This window comes from Xiphophorus maculatus, chromosome 10, assembly GCF_002775205.1.
Source record: "Xiphophorus maculatus strain JP 163 A chromosome 10, X_maculatus-5.0-male, whole genome shotgun sequence".
Lineage (NCBI taxonomy): Eukaryota > Metazoa > Chordata > Actinopteri > Cyprinodontiformes > Poeciliidae > Xiphophorus > Xiphophorus maculatus.
The window spans coordinates 25,103,201-25,123,878 of NC_036452.1; the positions used below are offsets into that span (position 1 = coordinate 25,103,201).

Genomic DNA, 20,678 nt, shown 5'->3' on the forward strand with positions numbered 1-20,678 from the left:
ACCAGACAAATCAGGAACCAGATTTGTGTCTGGTAATCTATAGCACACAATAAGTTTATGTAAGGTGGTTTATTTGGCTGATGCAGCTCTTTCATATTGCTACTCATAAGTCTTTGTGCAAAAGTGTGCCAAGGAAACAGAAGCTGCAGCATTTCAAATTTTACACTTTGTTTATTCTCATACAGTAACAGCTCTGGACAGAGGCCCTCAGAAACTTTATAAAGTAGAAAAAAAAGTCTAAATTCAACTTTCGTCCATTTTAAATTCAACCTTAATTTAATCAGGTAAGTTCTTATTTACAATAATGTAGCTATTCACTAGCATGCTATTGTCCTTGCTCAAATTATTTAAAAGCTGGAAGAAAACGTCTGATCTTAATATACTTTTTTTTGTTTTAATCAGTGGTTGTTATGGTGAATAATGTATTGTTGCTCTGTTGATTATGATTTTAACTGTGCTGGCAAACAAGCTTAACACAAGGTTAAGATGGAGGAAATGGAGCTTGAAGATATGAGCAGTTTAACAAGCTAATTTGCTATAAACCTTTGTACCACAGACATGACACCAGACAAAAGGTCTTAAGAAAAACATATAATTGTGTATAAGAAAACTACAGTGTAAAATTTCATACAACTGAAAAATATCAGGTTTCAGAATCAGTTTGCTACAAAAATATATTGCAAAATGATGCTAAAATACCAAGCATTCAAACACACAGTACCAAAATATTTTCTAGTGTGATCTAAATAGCAGCCAATCCCAGTTAAAATAGGCACAGTTGTCACATACATAATACAGTATATAACAATTTTCTATCATCACTTACAATTACATTCCAAAATCACATCAATTATTGCTGGCTTAAACAGTCTACAAAACAATAACAATAATAATATTTATAAAAATAAACCCTAGACAAAGTTCCCCCCAAAAGAAGAACAGTGTGCTGAACTGTAGTGCACAAGTACCTGTGGTCAGATTACCTTACAGCTAACAGGAAAGGGTGGGACTGAGCATGTAGTGTGAATCCCCATTTTGGCTTTAACAAACAAAAATCTTTTTATCCCCTAATAAGTAACAGTTTAATTTAGGAACAGCCCTTTATTCAAATTTATCTTATGATTACACAAAATCATAAATTCTGAAAGGGAGAAATCATAAGACAAAAAAGACCTACTTTTGAAAGGCCATTATTAAAATTATAACCCGAGTAAAACCAAAAAAATAGTAAATTAAAAAGTGGTTCACTGCATGAACGTTATTAGAGAATGTGTCCATATAAAATTACCTAGTGTCACGTTAAAAATGTGTAAAGGTATAAAGAATTTGAGTGAAAAATATAGCAGAGTACATTTTTAAAGTATATATTTTTAAATTTAGGCATCAAGCTAATTCATGTATATCACTATAATATACATACAGACAAATACTGGCAAACTAACAAAAAAAACACAAACATCTTAGTTTAAAAGAAAAAAAACAACAACTTCAAATAATTTTTTTTTTTTTCAAACTTACTTTTACCACAATCCAGGTATCCATTGCATCTATGAGGATTGATCACAACTGGTTTGATGGACTCAGATTGTAGGCAGGAAAAGGAAAATATTTCATGTAGTTTCCAGCTGGAAGCGAGTCACCATGCCAAGGAGGCACAGGGAGGCCCTGGACTCATCTTCAGTCTGCTGCGTCCTTATGGCACTCAAACAGCTGCAGCACTGTGAGCCTTTTGGCCTCCATTTAAAGTGGCTCTTAGAAGGATCAGGAATCAGTAGTGGTTATGTGTGCCAAGCAGGAGGTTAGAGAATCTGTGTGACTGTAGTGCACTTCATACATTTTAATGGATTTATTCTCTAAGGAGACACAAACAAAACTTAAACAGTAAATTACCCAAAATGCACAAAATACGAGAATAATTAAGCAGTCTTACCTGAGCAGCTGAGAACCTGATCTCAGGCAACAGCACTCTTCACATTATTCTCTGGGAATGCCCTTTAGACAAACCACAGAGTTTCAACTTTAAAACTGAAAGGCTTACACTATTCTGTATTTAAGTACAGTAACATTTACCGAATAATGAAGGAGAAATCACTTCTTTTTAATCTTAAGTACATTTAAAAAATATTCTGTGATTTATCTTTTTCCACATTTTGTAATGTCATTTAAACTGAATTAAGGTAATTTTGGAAACTTTATATTTAAATCATTACACCTCAAATTATTCATACCCCTGGCAGGGTTTATATAAAAGCCCATTTTTTAGTTCATACAAGGAGTGTGCCAAGAAGGAAATATCAATGCTCATCTTGTCTTCTTTGAAAAAATAACAGAACAAAAATCACATGAAAAAAGGAGAGGATAAATATGTTATTGCTAAAAGGGAAACTGGAATTGCTGTTACTTTGATTAATATATTTGCACCTCCTATTCACGGTAGGATTTCTTAAAACGATGTATGAGCTTATATCTGCAGATAAAGAAGAAATTTATTCAGCCAGAGATTTTAATTTCACCCTAAATTACAAACTTGACAACCAAGAACAAGGAGCAGATGGAAGAGGAGCCAACTCTCAAAGCTAATTAATAGAGCTGCAAATGTTTGATGTATGGCAGGGTCTTTATCCGCTTAAGAGACAATACATTCTAGTCTCCTCCACACTCACGTTTATTCAACGGTATCTTTATATATATATATATATATATAAATATGGAAGATAGAGTAGATAATTGCAAAATGGGAATAATTGATTTACCTCATCATCTTATTGTCTTTATCAATATTCATTTACTTAAAAGGAACAAAACACTCTGGAAAATAAATGTGAGCATCTAAACAGCCAAGAAATGAAAGAAGAAATTAAGAGACATTTGTTGCGTAGAATAAAATAATGTACACTGCTCAAAAAAATAAAGGGAACACTCAAATAACACATCCTAGATCTGAATGAAAGAAATATTCTCATTGAATACTTTGTTCTGTACAAAGTTCCATTTGCACAACAGCAGGTGAAATTGACTGTCAATCAGTGTTGCTTCCTAAGTGGACAGTTTGATTTCACAGAAGTTTGATTTACTTGGAGTTATATTGTGTTGTTTAAGTGTTCCCTTTATTTTTTTGAGCAGTATATATGGAACTACAACAGGACACAATAAAATCAATCAGAAGTGAACAAGTAAGCACTAGGAGACACACTGAAACCAGATAAAACCCCAGGTAGTTGTGGTTTCCAGAGTGAATGGTGAGAGTTTTAAAGCTGCAGTGTATAACTTTTAGAAAAGAATATGCTTTTTACATATTTGTTCAAACTGTCAACATGCCGTGAAAGAATGGAATTAAACAGATTATCTGGAAAAAAAAGGAGCTCCTCTGCTTTTTTTCTGTGTTTCCAGTGCTAACTAGAAACAACCAATCAGAGCCAGTAGAACTGTCTTGGTGTTGTTAGCCACCCTTGTGTATGTGCTGCTCAATTTTTTATTCAATTTATTTAATTAAGAAAATCCCATTGAGATTAGAGCTTTGCAAGAGAATCCTGACCAAGTCTTGTAGCTAATGCGCTAATGGTGGAGAAAACCATTTATTCGCCATCATTAGTGGCCATGCTAATTAGTCTGAGCATTTAGGCTCTGCAAGCCTCCTGTTTTGGTCGGAAAATTACTGTATTTTACCCATCTTTCCTGCCATATTAGTATTTTCTGGTAGTTTTTCAGTATTGTAACATAATAATTTCAAATAAGAATTAATGTGCATCTCCAAACTGAATGAAGTCACTAGCCTCACAAAAACTACCACCTGCAGTACCCGGGAAGGCAGTTCTCACGAGGCTAGTGCTGACAGTGGAAACAAACCAAGTTTTGTGCCAAAAAGTGATGGTCTGCCAAATACACCTGCCAAACAAAGATAGGCCCACAGTTAGGTGTTGCACTGTGTTGTGTAACACAGTTAGGTGTTACAAAACTAACCGTTAGGTGTACAAAGTACTTTGTAAGTGGTTGACAGGCAGTTATTTTAAATTTCTTGTAAACCTGTCTTAAAATGTAAGGGATACTGGACCTAAATTGGAATGGTGAGACAGCTCATAGCAGGTGGTGGAAAATTTCCCTAATTTTTAAATCCAAAACTTGACAGGTATGTCAGGAAGACAGCAGAGCCTGCTAGCATAGCAGGTAGCATAGAGAGCAAGGGGGAGAGGGATTACTGACTACTTGATTTGGAAAGTAACTAAGTTACATTAAAAGTAACTTTTTTAGAGACTTTCAGCAGCTGCTAACAACAACTCCACCACCTGTGAAAATTACATTGAACTTTGCCAATACTTAATTGTAAGCTATTCTATAATGGTAACATCAACAATGTATCTCAACTTATAAGGTTGAACTGAAGAGGAGATTTTCTAATGGTTACAACAGTACAAAAAAAACGTTAGTAATTTGTGTGCGTTTTTGTGTGTTCCACTACTGTCTGGAAAACTCTAAGAAGGATTTTAAAGTCCCCACCCCTCCCCCCAGTCTCCAGATTGTAAGGAGGCTGGATAGAGGGGTAGGTTAATAACGCGTCTAGCTGCACTTTCTAGAACACACACTCACAATCGGCCCTGCGTTTGGTGTCAGAGCGCGCTGACACTGCCACTCCACAATTCAGATGGCTGCTGCACAGATTTGTGACACTTATCTTAATATTAATTATTATAATGCCGTTTATTTGCACAACTTTACGGACTCGTTCATTCGTGGATGTTTTCACGTTTATCCCGCTCTGTTCATATAGTCTCGATGTTTACAATTTTCTGGAGCGCAACGCGAAGCTCATCGTAATTCACAGGTAATATATTAACTTGATCACTGTTAATAGCACTCCTCCAAGCTCTGATTTGTTGTTTCTAGATAGCACTCAGAACCCTGAGAGAAAACAGAACAACTTTATGTGAAATAAATGTGTGCGCATTTTTTTTAAATTAAAGTTGCCGTTTTAAAGTAGAGCTACAAGAAAATAACCACAAGAGTTCTCAAAACTATATCAAAGTTAAAGACAACTCCCCAAGCGTGACTACATTAAAAATAAATGGGAAGAAGACGTAAATATAGAAATATCTTTTATATCCATGGATATAGAATATTGAATATAGACCTCTGCAAGAAAATAAGCATATTGTTGAGTGCACCAAAGTTCTGTGGAGGCTAAAATAATAGCAGAATGTTTGGCTGGAAGAGTATTATTCGCTTTTCCATATACTGGAAAATTCCAAGTTTTGTTTAAAGTTTTGGTTCGTCTTTACTTGAATTAAAAATCTTAAACAGTCTCTTGACTGTCAATGTTAAATTTTTCAGATAATTTGAATAATCCATTATAAACTATTTGCCACAATGAATCACCCAGTGCCACCAGCAGATATCACTGCAAAAAGTTGATGCAATGCCACTAGTCTCTCAAACATTGTTTAGACAGCCTAGATAGATTTACTCATATATTGAAAGTAAACAACAAATGATCCCTTAAGAAAATACAAGTGACTATTAATTGCTTCTAAAATAACATTGATGGATGCAGGGCAGATACTTACGTCTGGTCACCCTCTAAAGACTTTTGGATTTCCTGTAGAACTTCTGGAAATAGACATTAGACAAGTTAAATCTTTGTGTTAGTCCTGGAAAAACAGCTTAGTCACAGAGGGAAGCCGCTCACTATAATGGAAGTAAATTAAAAATTTCTTGGGAAAAAGGTTTGCTCTTATTGCCAATATGAAAAGCACATGCTTCAATATTTACCAAAAGAAAAAGAAAAAAGGGTGAGCAAGGGAGAAGCAGATTCTGCGTTGAGGAATTTTAAGTTCCATGTTTCATCACACTCTTCACTATATCAAGGACTTACTTTCATCATTCAGCAACGCATGCTCCATAACACGTCTAGCTGCGCTTTCTAGAACACACAATCAGACAAATAGAGGATCCTTCACATCAGCACAGTCACAAGCATGATGAGTGTATGACACTAAATAAAAAGAACTCTTGAACAACCACATTAGTCAACAGCAACAATTGACTCTACACTACACCCAGACACACAGTCATGAGAAGCCAAATGCACATGCAGAATTGGTGTGTGAAATTAAATTACCTGGATCCTCAGTGTCTTGTGTACATCTAGGTGAAGAAAAAAGACAAATATGTATGTGATATTCACTGAAGCAATGATCCAGAAACAAAAGGGAAAATAGGGAGAGAGCATGTACCTGAGGGCTGATGAGGCTCCTTCAAGCTTTGGTTGGTGTTGGTTGGAAAAGACTGGAGGAAGAGGAGCTTCAACCAGACAGCGAGGTTCCACCAGGTAGCGAGTTGACAAAGAGAATCGTTCAAACTCAGATGGAGACATCAGGTAAAAGCCTGTAAATAGGCAAGTTCCTAGTGATTAGTAGGCCCAACAGCAGTTTTCTCAGACATTTCAGAATTCTAACTTTTGTACATCTTTGTTCTGTCAACAGTTTTTGGGCAATACCATTTTTTCTCCGAGAACTATAACATACATTTTAGGTCTTGCAGAGCTTCCCAACTACGAAGGAGGAAGGCTTAATGTATCCTTGGTGACCCCAGCCATCCTCATTACAAGTTACTGCCATCAGCTCACAAATGCATGGTGATAACATGCAACACAGAGATCTACAAGAATTTGTTGGTCCCCATTAGTGTTAACCTCAATAACAAAATTTGAGATGATAAACTCAGATAGAGGCAGTAGTAGTCTACAGCTGTATTTTGTGTATTATGGATGTCACAGTTATTATTGTAATTTTTATTGTGTTTGTAAATTTATTTGCATTCTTTGTTTGCTGTCCTTTGGAGACAATAAAGTTTCCTTTTCAGATGTGTGTTTATTTAGGAATTGACTGCTTAAATGCAACATTTTTACAAAAAGGCACCCAATTTCAGACTCAACCATTGGTCATTGATATCCAAATTATTTGGAGGGGGAAATCCTTAGATGGGTCAAATCTGCTGAAACTGTTACTCTGTTGTGTATCTACTAGTCTACAGCAAAAAATTGTATCTTCAAATGATGACCCATTTGTGCCTTTGATAAAGCTGATGACTCATCATCATCAACCATTTAATACCATCTAGATAATAATCATTGATGAAATCTCATCACTGGACAACGTACTAAATACCAAGTGAATTTGTACACACATTAATTATTTGGCATATATTAGAATTTAAGAAGGAAACATCATCTCAGGTCAGAAATCAGTAGAGAGAAGCATATTTACCCTGGCCTTGCTTGGTGAAAACACAGGAGGCGATGCCACTGACATCCTCCCGTCGGATGCAGGGGTACCTAATCTGCATTTTAATATGTGGGAGTGACAACACATGCACATCACCCTGATTGGTCAGAAAAACCAATCCACTCTCGCCATAGTCTTCCGTTCGGCTGCTTCCAAACCAGGCCACACCCACTCTCCGTACCCTGGATCCATCCACAGCAGTCAGCTTAAGCTTCATCTTAGAGCTCAACTTTGGCAGAGTGAAAACCTGAACACACAAAAATACAGCAAAACTTTCAGCAAAAATGTTGAAAACAAGTCGCTATACATCCAGTTCTAGTTGTAAGCAAATCAAGTATTTGCACTAGAAATAATATAATTACTTTTCATCAAGCAAAAAACATTTTTATTTGGAGCTGAGATTCAGTAAGAATAAAAGGAATGGAGTGACCAAGTTTACAAAGCTGAACAACTAAACTGTACTTTAAACTTTTGTAGTTTTCTATTTGAGAAGATCCATTTGTAAAAGAAAAGGGATATAAGCATCCCTCTTAATGAATGGTTAACTGTTGATTAAAAAGCAGATGAGCATTGATGGTATGAAGGAATATTTTCAGCATGACTGGAACAGTTTGGTAAATGGATCATAGGACTCATCGAGAAGCTACGTGCCAACTAAAAGTGGTGCAGCCCAAGTTAAACACAGAAAATGACAGGTAAGTCCAGTTTCTGATTAACGGTAGTCTGACCACATATCCCTGGTTCTGCAACCAACCTTCACCTCCACGAGGAGAAATATTCTGCCACTGTTAAAATGCTCATCCCACATATTTTAATTCACAATAAAAAATAAATTAACGCAAAGCACTCACACTCATAGGGTGAGGAAAATTTCTTAGTTTCAATTCAATTGCCCTTTGAGATCATAAGATATAAAGAGCATTGTGAATAAAATCTATTATTTTTATTATTAATTAAGTTTATTTGTACGGCGCCAGAGAGAGAGCAAAACAGCATATTTACTACAAAATCTAATGCACATACTTTGGCTCAGCTCTCTGCACCAGGAAAGATCAGTACCTTGCCTGCATCACTATAGACTATAGACACAGCACCAATCTGCCACAGCTACAATTTTCCTCATTCATGAACAAGATCTTGAGATACTTCAACTCCTACAGTTGGGGCAGGATGTGCTGGAGGGACTATGTTTTCCGGCTGGCCTGGGAACACCATGGGATTCCCCTGGAGGAGCTGGCCCAAGTGTCTTGAGAGAGGAAGGAAAGTCTGGGTTTTTCTGCTTAGGCTGCTGACCCATAACCCAAAATCATATAAGCAGCATATGATGGATGTAAGACGAGTAAAAATCACAGCATGAAAACAGAAAATTATGATTTTACTGTCCCATTATGACTTGCCAAACCAAGAATCATTCATTGGATTGTCAGCTACACAGCTTTCCATTTCCCTCCTCTTTACAAAGCCCGCTAAGCTAAACTGTATATCATGTGTTCCCCTCTAACCTTGAACTGCTCCTCAGAGATGACCAACACATGGTGTGAGCCAAGCAGGTCAGGTGAGCGAGCCAGGTCATGGGCCGTCTCTAAAGGTTCAGGCAGTGGAGCCCCGTGACCATCCAACACCACAATCCCAACCACTGGGGCACGGTGCATCAGCTGGATCTCCTTAGCTGAATAAACAAGATAAGTGTTATACAGTCAGAGGTAAGAGAACACACTGCAGTTCTGTAAAAACACTCACCTGGCTGTGCAGTAAGAGCTTCATCTGCTCTGTGCTCCACAGGAGGGATGTAGAGAATGTATGCAAACACTGTTCCACCGTTAGTCCCTGCCCACAAGGAGGGGGTGTTGTGTGAACCTACAAGATGATGACAAACCATGTCTTAAAACCAACTGAACAAGAAGGTCATATTTCTGGCTATTGCATACTCAGTCCCCTCCTCTTTGTCAGTAACTCTAAGGTCTGGCCTTGCTTTCAATTGGCTGGAGACATGAATTCCAGATTCATATGTCATAAATGTACTTCCTACAGTCTCCAAAACAACCAACACCAAAAAAGTGTACTTGTGCATAAACACAGCTTGTTTGGGATCAATACTTACTATCTGACAAGAAGGTATCAGCGAAGCATAGAATTCGAACAAGGCCAGTGAAGGAGTCATCTGAGGACCGAGCTTCAATCTTCCTCTGGACAGGAGCCAGCTCCATCTCGGCCAGTTCAGCCTCAAGACGAGCGTTTGCCTCCTGAATCTGTTTAGAAAGAAATCTCAGGCATAAATAACAGCAAACTGCTGTGTTGGATAAAGCAAAACAGTGTTGATCCAGTTAATACTACCTTGTTGGTATTGCTGATGTGATGTTTTCTCAAGGAAACTCTGCTGCGTCTGATTCTTCTAAATGACTGTCGCAGGGACTTCTTTATGCTCTTTACTCTGGACAGAGGTCCTTCCATTGCGAGCTGGTCACTGGGATTTAATGTGCACCTGTAATTTAAAGAACCGACAGAAACGTGAACGGTAAAATTTCCTTCAAAACAAACTGATCATGAGAACCGCAACAGGTGACATTAGAACAAGAGAGCCACTAAACAAAAGGAATGCATTGATAACAACAACACTGTCTGTAACATGAAAACAGTAATTTTTCAGAGTTGTAAAATTAGGAGTGTGTTCTATTGTGACTGCATACAAAATACAAAGTCCCCTGGTCTATTCAGGAGTTCTGGAGAAGAACTCCTGAATACCTTGAACCTTGATTCTGGTGAGAATTGGACTCTGCCAAGATTGCCCTTTGTCACTGATTCTGTTCATAATGTTTATGGACAGAATTTCTAGGTGAAGTCAAGATGTTGAGGGGATCCATTTTTGGTGGCCTTGGGATCACATATCTGCTTTTTGCAAATTATGTTATTCTGCTGGCTTCATCAGGTCATGATCTATTCGTTTTGCTGGAGCAATTCACAACAGTGTCAAGCTGCACGAATGAGGATCAGGGTCTCCAAATTGGAGGCCATGATCTTGAGCCAAAGAAGGGTAGAGTGCCTTATCTGGGTTGGGGAAAACATCCTGGCCCAGGTGTAAAAGGTGTAAAAGCTTAAGTATCTTGGAATCTTGTTCATGAGTAAGGAAAAATTAAGAAGATCAATAACCAGATTGGTGCAGCATATGCAATGAATCGGGCACTGTATATTGATATGTCATGGTAAAGAGAGAGCTGATTCAAAAGGTGAAGCTCTCATTTTACCGGTTAATCTATATTCCTACCCTCTTGAAGGGGATGATTTTATGGCAGGAAAGAGAGCAGGAGAAACTTCTAATTCTTATTTGTCAGTTACTCATGGGGCAGGTCTCTTCTGCTATCACAGCTGTGGAAACATCTAAACACTACCTGGAAACTTCTTTAATGGAAAAACATCTTGCAGAAATATAAAAACACAGCAGATTAATCTGTAAATAAATGGTTAAAAAGTATCATCAGTTCCATCAAAGATGAAATAAGGCTAATGATGACATTTTCTATTACATTCCCCCCTTTTCACTTGCGTCCACGAAAAGTTCCATAATACTCAGTCACAAAAAGTTAAAGGAAAAAAAATACTTTAAGACAGGATAGGCAATTGTTTTTTTGTAAAACATAGACATTTCCAGTATTAGCAAAGGAAAGATAAACCTCATATATGAAAAGAAGAAAAATGACAAAGATCAAATAAAAATAACATCAAACAGAAAACACTTCAGTAGCAAACTGGATACAGACAAATTAAATCAAAATTTCCATATAATACATCATTATTTGCACCCCTAACGGTTTTAAGTAAATACATCATAAATAGAAATCAGTCTTCATAAAAGCTTTCTTCTTGCACTACACTTATGGTATCATTACTTGCTGGTTCAATGGCCTCTAACACTATGTATTGTGCATTAATCCTTACAAGAGTTGAATTATGCAACAGGATAACAACATCAATATCATAAGAATCATTCCAAAAAACATTCCTATTTTACTTTACCATGCTGTCTATCCCCCTGAAATAAACCAACTCCACATATTCTAGGAGGAACCAGAATTTTCTGCTTTCTGTCTGTTCAAGAACTTTTCTAACTCAATATGCATGTTGCTCAAGCTATTTGAAACATCTGGAATAAAAATACAATATTTTTCATTTATTATATGACACACCCCTCTCTATCTGCTAACCAATCAAGTTTATTTGTAGAACACATTTCAGTAACTAGGCAGTTCAGAGTGCCCCACATCACAAAAACGCACACAAAAATACAAAATTATAGAACACACAATAATCAATTGTCAAGTGCCATCGTTACAAATCCAAAATGCTGATTAATGCTTTATTTATACAATTCAAAAGCCACTCTAAACAGCTGGGCTTTTAGAGTGGCTAAAGTGTAAAAAGCTTTAGCTTTTATAGTCCTCAGTTAAACCAGATAATCCCTTCCCTACTAAAGCTGTGAAATTTACCAACTCATAAGATAAATCATTTATACTATGTACAATAGTTGCCACTCCAAAAAAGGAAAATTATACCAAAAAACTCTCTTGTGTTCGAAATATGCTGACGCTTAATTATGTAAGATGTTATGTCCTGGGATCCTATCTTCACACCTGATGTCCACGGATACACACTTCTGACCTGAGTAATATTTGAAACAATAGTTACAAATACTGTTAAAGTTTCAGTCAATGTTGCAGGGACTGGTAACAGCAGACTGGTTGGAATAGAATGCAGTTATAGAACAAACTACACAGCTGGAATTGCTAACTCTCCTTGTCATTGTCTTCACAACTGCCCACCATGCGTTGTCTTCTGGCCCTTTGATGATCAATGTTGTGGTTAGCTTTTCTCTTCATTCTAACCAGAGATGATGTTGTGGCATCAGAAGTTTTATTTCCTGGGCACTCTCCAGTACCCTCTTGTGACGCCCCTGCGGTGCTGTCCTATGTGTGTGCTGTATAGTGCAGGCTGCTTTTCCATTAGGTCCTTGATTGTGGGAGGTGCCTCCCAGACCTGGATGGTATATAAGGAGCGCCGTTCCATCAATCGGTGTGTGTGGCTGGCTGACAACAGAAGCAGACGAGATCCGGACTCAGAGGCGGCGCTGACACCTTGTGTTTTTTAATAAATGCCTCGCAAGGGGTTAAAAACCGTTGGGTTTGCCGTGTCCTCCCTACTTTTTGTTGTGGCCATCCGAGCCGGGCCGTAACACCTCTCCAAGGACTCCAAAAAGGGTGGGTAATCTGAACTGTTGCTCAGCAGATAAGCACAACAGTCAGAACCTGTCCCCCCATTCATAGGCGGACAAAGGCTACCCTCTCATTCAACGGGATAAACCCCAATGTACAGGCACCAAGATGGGAGGAAACAAGTATGTCCACTCCTGCCCGGCACTTCTCACCATGGGCAATTCCAGAGTGGGAAGTATGTCCAACCCCTCTCAAGGAGACTGGTTCCAGAACCAGAGCCATGCATCAAGGTGAGACCGACTACTTCCAGCCGGAACCTCTCAACCTTACACAATAGCTCAGTCTCCTTCCCCACCACATCCCAAAAGCCAACTTCTGCAACCGAGGATCAGATCGCCAGGGTTCCCGCCCTCGGTCACCACCCATCCCAAACTGCACCCGACCCCTTTACGCCCTCCCACAGGTGAGGGATAGTTCATGAGGTGGGGGTAAGGGTTGTCTTGTGGTCCATCTGGCAATAAAGATAAGATCAGACTTTGAGTGGGTGTTTGCCTTGCTGTGACTATAACCATGTGATGTGTGCAGTTCAGGGCTCTTCTCCTGACAGCGTTCAGTGAGAAGGGTCTTCGAACACTTTTGCCTTCGAATAAAGAAACTTAAAGAAAAAATTAATCTTTCTCTTATTATTGAAACAGCTTCTAATTCTTTGATAAATTAAATTTCCATAACACCCTCCTGGGGACTTCCCTTGTTCTGCTGGGAGACTTCAACGCCCAACGGCAATGACAGTTAGACCTGGAGGGAGATGGTAGAGAGGAATGCCTCCCCCAATCTAAACTCGAGTTGTGCTCTGTTGTTGGACTTCTGTGCTCGACAAGGACTGTCCATAACAAACACCATGTTCAAGCATAAGGGAGTTCATATGTGCACTTGGCACCAGGACACCCTAGGCCACAGTTCGATGATAGACTTTGTCGTCATTTTGTCAGCTCACATGTCCTGGACACTCGGGTGAAGAGAGGCTTGGAGCTGACCTGGTGGTGAATTGGCTCCGGTGGTGGGGGAGGATGCCAGTCAGTGAGCATCTGCTGGGAATGTTTGAGTCTCCTATGAGATGGAGCTTTAACTCCCATCTCCGGGAGAGCTTTGAACACTTTCTGGGGGAGGTGGGAGACATTGAGTCCGAGTGGACCATGTTCCATGCCTCCATTGTCGAGGCAGCTTATCGGAGCTGTGGCCACAAGGTTGTCGGTGCCTGTTGTGTTGGCAACCTTTGACCCATTGGTGGACATTTTCGGTGAGGGATGCTGTCAGGCTGAAGAAGGAGCCCTATCAGGCCTTTTTGGCCGATGGGATCCCGGAAGCAGCTGATGGGTACTGGCAGTCCAAACAGCATGCGGTTCGGGTGGTCTCTGAGACAAAACCTCAGCCGTGGGATCAATCAATCAAATTTTATTTATGTAGCACATTTCAGCAACAAGGCATTTCAAAGTGCTTTACATCATAAAAACACAAAGTCATGCAACATAGAATCAACAATCAAAACATTACATTTAGTAAGGTGCCATCGTTAAATTCTTAATTGATTATGTTTCAAAACCAACTCTAAACAGCTGGGTTTTTAGTGTAGACTTGAAGGCACTCAGTGTTTCAGCAGTTTTGCAGTTTTTTAGAAGTTTGTTCCAGATTTGTGGTGCATAGAAGCTGGATGCTGCTTCTCTTGATTTGGTTCTGGTTCTGGGGATGCAGAGCAGATCTTGGTGAGACATAAGTCCTCTAATCCCAGAGATGTTCTTCAGTTGATAGAAGGCCGACTTTGTAACCGTCTTAATGTGGCTGTGCATTGACTCTAGATCGTCCTCTTCCTTTTTTCTATTAAGCTGGAGAAAATTTTTGGCACATCCACACATTTATCTGTTCTAAGCATTTATTCAGTGATTGGATGGGTTCTGTGTCTCCTGGTGACATCGTAATGTAGAGCTATGCATCATCAACATAGTTATGGTAGTTAATCTTTTTCCTGTTATAACCTGAGCAAGTGGGAGCATGTAGATATTGAATAAGAGGGGTCTTAGGATTAAACCTTGGGGCATCCCACATGTGACTTCTGTCCACTTTGATGAGAAGTTTTCTATTGACACAAAGAAATCCCTGTTCTATATGTAAGATTCAAACCAGTTTAGCACTGGACCAGAGTCCGACCCAACTCTCCAATCATTTCAGTAATATGTCATGGTCAAAAGTGTCAAAAGCTGTACTGAGGTCCAACTCAGCGATGAGCACTGTGGTTCTTCCATAGTCCGTGTTTATATGTATGTCATTGAACACTTTTACAAGGGCAGTTTCTGTGCTGTGGTGAGCATGAAAACCAGACTGAAAGACCTCAAAGCAGTTGGTTATTGTTGGGAAGCTATTTAACTGTTGAAACACTGCTTTTTCAATAATTTTGCTGATGAATGGGAGGTTGGATATCGGCCTATTATTCTGCAGTAGTGATTTGTCCAGATTGTTCTTTTTTTATCAGTGGTTTGATACCTGTTGTTTTTAAAGCCTGAGGGAAAACACCTGATGAGAGCGATGAGTTTACCATTTGGATCAGATCATTTGCAATGATAGGCAGGACTTTCTTAAAGAAATGTGTGGATAGGACATCCAGACAGCAGGAACTTGAGCTTAATTGACTTTTAATTTCTTCTAGGGTTTTATAATTAAGTAGTTGAAATTGGGTCATTTTTCCTGTATTTGTTTTGTTTGGGTATACCATTGGTACTAGATTTAGTGTGAATGTGCAGATTAAGCCTCTGATTTTTAGAATTTTCTCTGAAAAGAAGCTGGAAAAGTCATTGCAGGCTGCATTAGACTGGAGTTCCAGTGGTACAGTTACAGGAGGGTTTGTGAGCATGTCAACTGTTGCTAATAAAGCTTGAGCATTGTTAATATTTTTATTTGTAGAGGAATATAATTATATTAATAGTTAAAAATTATGTTGTTTGGTTGGTTCGCACTAAGATATGTTTTAACCTAAAAGAAATGTATTGTGTCAAATGGACTGGGTCAATCTGACCTAGAAGTCTGGAAGGAATTCAGATTTGGAGAAGATATGGAATAACAATCATTAAAGAGAAGAAAGTTGTTAGTTTAAGCTGTTGTGCAAGAAAGTTCTGACGCCAGACAATTCCCCTGCTCGCCAGCAAAGGAACTAGGCCAGAGCTCGAGAAGTGGGAAGGAACCTCTGTTTGGATCATCAAGCGATTCCTTAGCGCTAAGGGGGGTTGTCTAGTCACCAAGGCTCAAAGGTACCTTTTACATTCCGGAAATATATACAACCCTTAAAATAAGCACCTTTGTCAGTCTGGCTTTACGCCCTTTTGGCGATGTGTAACACTCTAGGAATTTCCATTCCGCGTTATACGTTACCACATTTCAGCGAGCTGGGTGAAGCTCTTCTGAGCAAGCGCCTTCGCGAGTTGATTAGTTAATACATATCACGATTTGTTAAATACGGCAAGAGGCTGTGGGTTAGGAGAATGGCAAGAGGCCATGAATTTTAATATTAAGCCAGCTGAATCTGCGAAGAGAGATTGAGATTTCTATGAAATAATCCAGGAGAATTTTCAAACCTTCCCTGGTCTAAAAGCGACGGAATTCTCCAGCAAGAGAAATAGCAGATTTTTCGGTGTGGCCTGAGAATATATGTATAAGAAAAAAGCAGAGATTGAGATCTCTTAAGTTGTTGAAAAGGAAGAAAAAGAAGTAGCGCAGAGATTGAGATCTCTATATAGTTGTTGTGAAAGCGCTATGGTTAAAAAAAAAAGGGTCAATTGGACCATGTAACCCGGCCAGGCGGGGCATGGCTCTGAGTTCCGTCTCTCTGCTGAGGAGACAGAGGTCTCCCAGTTAGGGCGCTGGAAGGCCTTTTATAGAGTCTGAGACAAGCTCTGAGAAGTCTCAAAGTTTTAGTAACTGAGTTTTTTAAGGATTGTTTTGTGAGTTAGACTGCAGTATTTATTTTAATTTTCTTGTCTGATATCTCTGGAGAGGAGTAAAGTGATTCTGTTGCCATGGCTGAAATGATTAAGTACTAACAGAATTAAATGTGTGCACATATAAATTGGACAATGGTTAGTTAAATCAGTAGCCAACTAAATTTTATATTTTTATAAATAAATATAATATTCAATAAAGTTATATAAACTAGAATCCCCTGGGAGGAAAGAGGTGTAATAAAATCAATAGGAGGTAGAAATATAAATAGAATGAGTGTTGCTAAAATGAATGGCTGAATAAATGGGAATGTATGTTGACTGTTGTGTGAATTTTAATCGGCATGCCTGTATATACTGTAAAAATTCTGAAAATATGAAGTTTGGCTTACTAAATAACTGACTGCTTTCAAGTAACATTAAGCATTAAAAGCCATGCTCTGCTAAAGAGTTAAAAAATTGGTCCTTAATTTGACTGCAATTGTTTCTACGCTGCTGTAACTTGTAAATTTTATGCTGTATATTAAAGCTAGTTAAAAAATACATATTTTGCTGAGAAAAAATCAGTAAGAAGCTGGTAGGGAGAAGAGAAAAAGAGTTCTTGGAAAAAGTGAAAAAAAGAGCACACGAACTTCCCTCCTACCCTTTCTACCCTGTGCTCTCCTTCTCTCTCTCTCTCTCCTCTATCTCACTCACCCTCCCCTCTCTCGCCCCACCTTTCTTTCTCTCTCTCACCCTCTTCTGTTTCACCACATCACCTGGTCACGGATCGGTCGTGATTGAGAACACACCCCGTTGTAGTTCACAGTATCTAAGACAGCCCACTTCCTATTACGTCAACAAGCCCCACCGTTGTTCCATCTCGGACCTCAGCGAGAGCAGTGAGGCTTTTTCTTTTTTCTTTCTCCCTTTTGCTCAAATACGGAGAAGAAGTTTAAAGCATTAAACCTTGAGTTAACTCAAATAAAACAGACTTTAATCCAAATAACCATGGGTTCTGTGACACTGAATTATGTTGAACATCTTTTAAATGTATATTTGACTGTAAATAGAGTTGAAAAGCTGCAGAAAACTCACTTAACTGCTATATCTATTGAAGAATATATAACATATTTAGCAATATTTAGCAACGATAAGCAAGCAATACTACAAGGAGCAGATATAGCGAGCGCCACTAACTAAATTAATCAACTCATTCCTTATGATTTGGTTCACAGTAGATCCATGATTATATTACATTGGTGCCAAATTAATTTGTTATTTATGGTGCCCGTGGCAGACGGGGACCAAAAGGTAGTTTTTCCCTGAAAGAATTAGATCACTAGCCAACCATATTTTATAAATAAATACACTAACTAATGTAACTAATTGAAGTTACATTAACTAGTTCCCCGAGTAAAAACGTAAGGAAAGGAGAGACGCACAAGACAACAAAACGGCCTTAACTGCAATAAATTCTGAGATCTCTGAATGAGTAAGATAAGGAAACTTGAAGAAATAATGACCTGCAGAAGTGAAAATTATTTGTTCTGGCAAAAAATAATAACTAGTGTCGATAATGTAAGCGACAGCGTACACAGATAAATTAGGGAATTAACTAGATTGCCATGACACTTTAAATTATGTTCTAAATACCTGGGGAAGAGAGGTATGAAAGTGTGTGTGAGTAGGCCTACTGGATTGACGTTGACCTGTGTGCGATGAGATGTGCGATGACTCTGTGAAGGATATGGACGGATGGATGAGTGTGAAAGAAGAGTTGAATGAGCAAAGTATGACAAAACGAGTGGAAGTTCGAATGACAGGTGTATGATAAAGTGTGAACGCATGTAATGAACAGCTAGAATTGCATGTTTGGCTTTAAGCACCAGGAGCTTTGCTTTATTATTATCAGAGGTGAACGGCTTGACTGAGTGAAACTGGTGATTGCTTGGAGTTTGTGTGCGATACATGCAAAATGATGGCTAATGTGCATGCTTTGGCTTTGCTGTACGAATAGCGGGTTTGTGGGTCCAAATGATCTACCATTAAAGGTTAAACAAAGCAGAGCATAGGAGAGGATAAGGTAAGGGACAGGCTACACATACACACACCCACATACACAAACTTGGACAGTAATGCACTCCCTTCCCTCCCTCTCCATCTTGGGTTGAGGAAGAGAGTTGAAAAAAGAAAAACAGCTCTGAGCGGCCGGCAATTGGAATTTCCGCTCGCACTTTGACGTGAGCGCGTTCGTGATGTTACACACATAGGCACGCCTCCTCCCATGAACAACATGCACACACATTGATACACAACCACACAGTGCAACACAATAAGGATTAATTGTACTTGAAGTAGAATAAGTGCCGGCGAGATTATCTATCAGATTGTTTCTATGTTGTCGAAGTGTTTGTCTTAATGTTGTTTTGTTTGTCATAAGTGTTTTACCAACATCCCTCTGACCTAGTATAGTTTAGTTATTACTTGGATTGATGAATATCAATTTCACACCAACATTTTATATGAAACTACAATCTACAATTACACACTACAATTAATACAAACTACAATTAAACAAATTTTCAAGGCCTTTAGTCATCCACAGCAAGCCTGACCTCTCAGTACTCAAAAGTCCGGACTATAGTGACGGTTGGCAGGATGCCTTTAAGATTCTGCAATTGATCATTTCAAATCTGTAGGAGTACTGAGTCGACAGAGTCAAACTATGGATCTAAATTATTTTCTAACTTATGAAAAGGCTGAGGCAAAAGATGAACAACGTGTGAACAACGCGAGGCTCAGCGTCTCTCCAGAATCTGCTCTTCAGTGGTTTTTTATCTATTCATTACTGGACTTTTTTTTCCGAATTGCACAGCGTTGCTGCGCTACAGCAGACATGAACTTCTGGACATTTGGAGCTACAATTTTGACTCTATGATCGCCGATCTCCGACTCATCCCAGAGATCTCCAGAACACCAGAGACTGCTCACTTCTCCCGGCTGGGTGGAAGTGTACGCAGGCCGCGACGAGAACGTAAACAAAGGCAGGGTAAGCGTGGAGGGGTGCGAGCTAGGCTAAAGCTAACAACACACCGGCTCCCTTTACCCAGCATTTTCCTCGCCAATGTCCGTTCTCTGGCTAACAAAATAGACGAGTTACGACTATCCATCACGAGTGACAGACGGATTATGGACTCAAATGTCATGTTTTTCACCGAAACATGGCTGAACAACAGCTGCCCAGACAATGCTATCCAGCTAAGTGGACGCCACACACACCGAGCCGACAGGACAGCAGATGACTCCGGCAAGACCAGAGGCGGAGGTTTGTGCATTTATATTAAAGCTTGGTGCACAGACTCTGCTACTACCGAGAGTCACTGCTCACAGAATGTGGAGTTTTTAATGGTCAAATGCAGACCTTATTACCTCCCAAGGGAATTCACCTCGATCATCCTCACTGCCGTGTACACCCCCCCGGATGCTAATGCCAAGCTAGCCATGAAAGAACTCTATGCGGCTATTAGCAAACACCAAACCAAATACCCCGAGGCTGCTTTTATTGTTGCGGGTGATTTCAATCACTCCAACTTGAAGACAGTTCTTCCCAGATTCCACCAACATGTCTCCTGCCACACCAGAGGAGACAAGACCCTGGACCATGTCTACTCCAATCTGGCTGGAACCTACAATCTGACATCCCTCCCCAACATCAGACAATCAGACCATCTCTCCCTGTTCCTCACACCTCGGTACTTACCACTCATCCAACGTGTGAAACCTACCGTGAGGACAGTAAAGGTGTGGCCAGAGGGCTCAGACGCTGTGCTCCAGGACCGGTTCAGGAATACAGATTGGACTATTTTCCACCATACAGACTTGGATCAGTACGCCTCATCTGTACTGAACCATAGTTCCACCACCATAGAACGTGTCACCACCTGCAAACGCATTACCATGTACCCCAACCAGAAATCCTGGATGAACCGAGACGTTCGTCTCCTGCTGAAGGCCCGCAACATCGCCTTCAGGTCAGGGGATGCACAGACTTACAGTGCAGCCAGGGCTGAGCTGAAGAAGGGAATCAAGAAGGCCAAACACCACTACAAAAGGAAGGTGGAGGATCATTTTTCTAACTCCTACCCCCGACGTATGTGGCAAGGCCTTCAGATTCTCACAGACTACAAGAACCCCATTACCACCCCCGCTTCTACTGATGTCTCCTTCCTCAA

The 20,678-nt window shown here is 39.5% G+C and overlaps 1 protein-coding gene across 1 annotated transcript in view; it reads right to left on the reverse strand.

Moving 5' to 3' along the window:
- Window positions 1–576: 576 nt before the first annotated feature.
- llgl2 (LLGL2, scribble cell polarity complex component) overlaps window positions 577–20,678 on the reverse strand; it is a 68,483-nt gene continuing 48,381 nt past the window's right edge. Inside the window, exons 17-27 of the mRNA XM_023341298.1 lie at window positions 9,612–9,759; window positions 9,379–9,526; window positions 9,018–9,134; window positions 8,780–8,946; window positions 7,260–7,524; window positions 6,228–6,378; window positions 6,113–6,138; window positions 5,867–5,914; window positions 5,559–5,601; window positions 1,931–1,992; window positions 577–1,853 (exon numbers count right to left, since the gene is read on the reverse strand). Coding sequence (XP_023197066.1) covers window positions 1,953–1,992; window positions 5,559–5,601; window positions 5,867–5,914; window positions 6,113–6,138; window positions 6,228–6,378; window positions 7,260–7,524; window positions 8,780–8,946; window positions 9,018–9,134; window positions 9,379–9,526; window positions 9,612–9,759 — 1,153 coding nt within the window. The 3' untranslated portion in view covers window positions 577–1,853; window positions 1,931–1,952. The remainder of the gene's footprint in view (window positions 1,854–1,930; window positions 1,993–5,558; window positions 5,602–5,866; window positions 5,915–6,112; window positions 6,139–6,227; window positions 6,379–7,259; window positions 7,525–8,779; window positions 8,947–9,017; window positions 9,135–9,378; window positions 9,527–9,611; window positions 9,760–20,678) is intronic.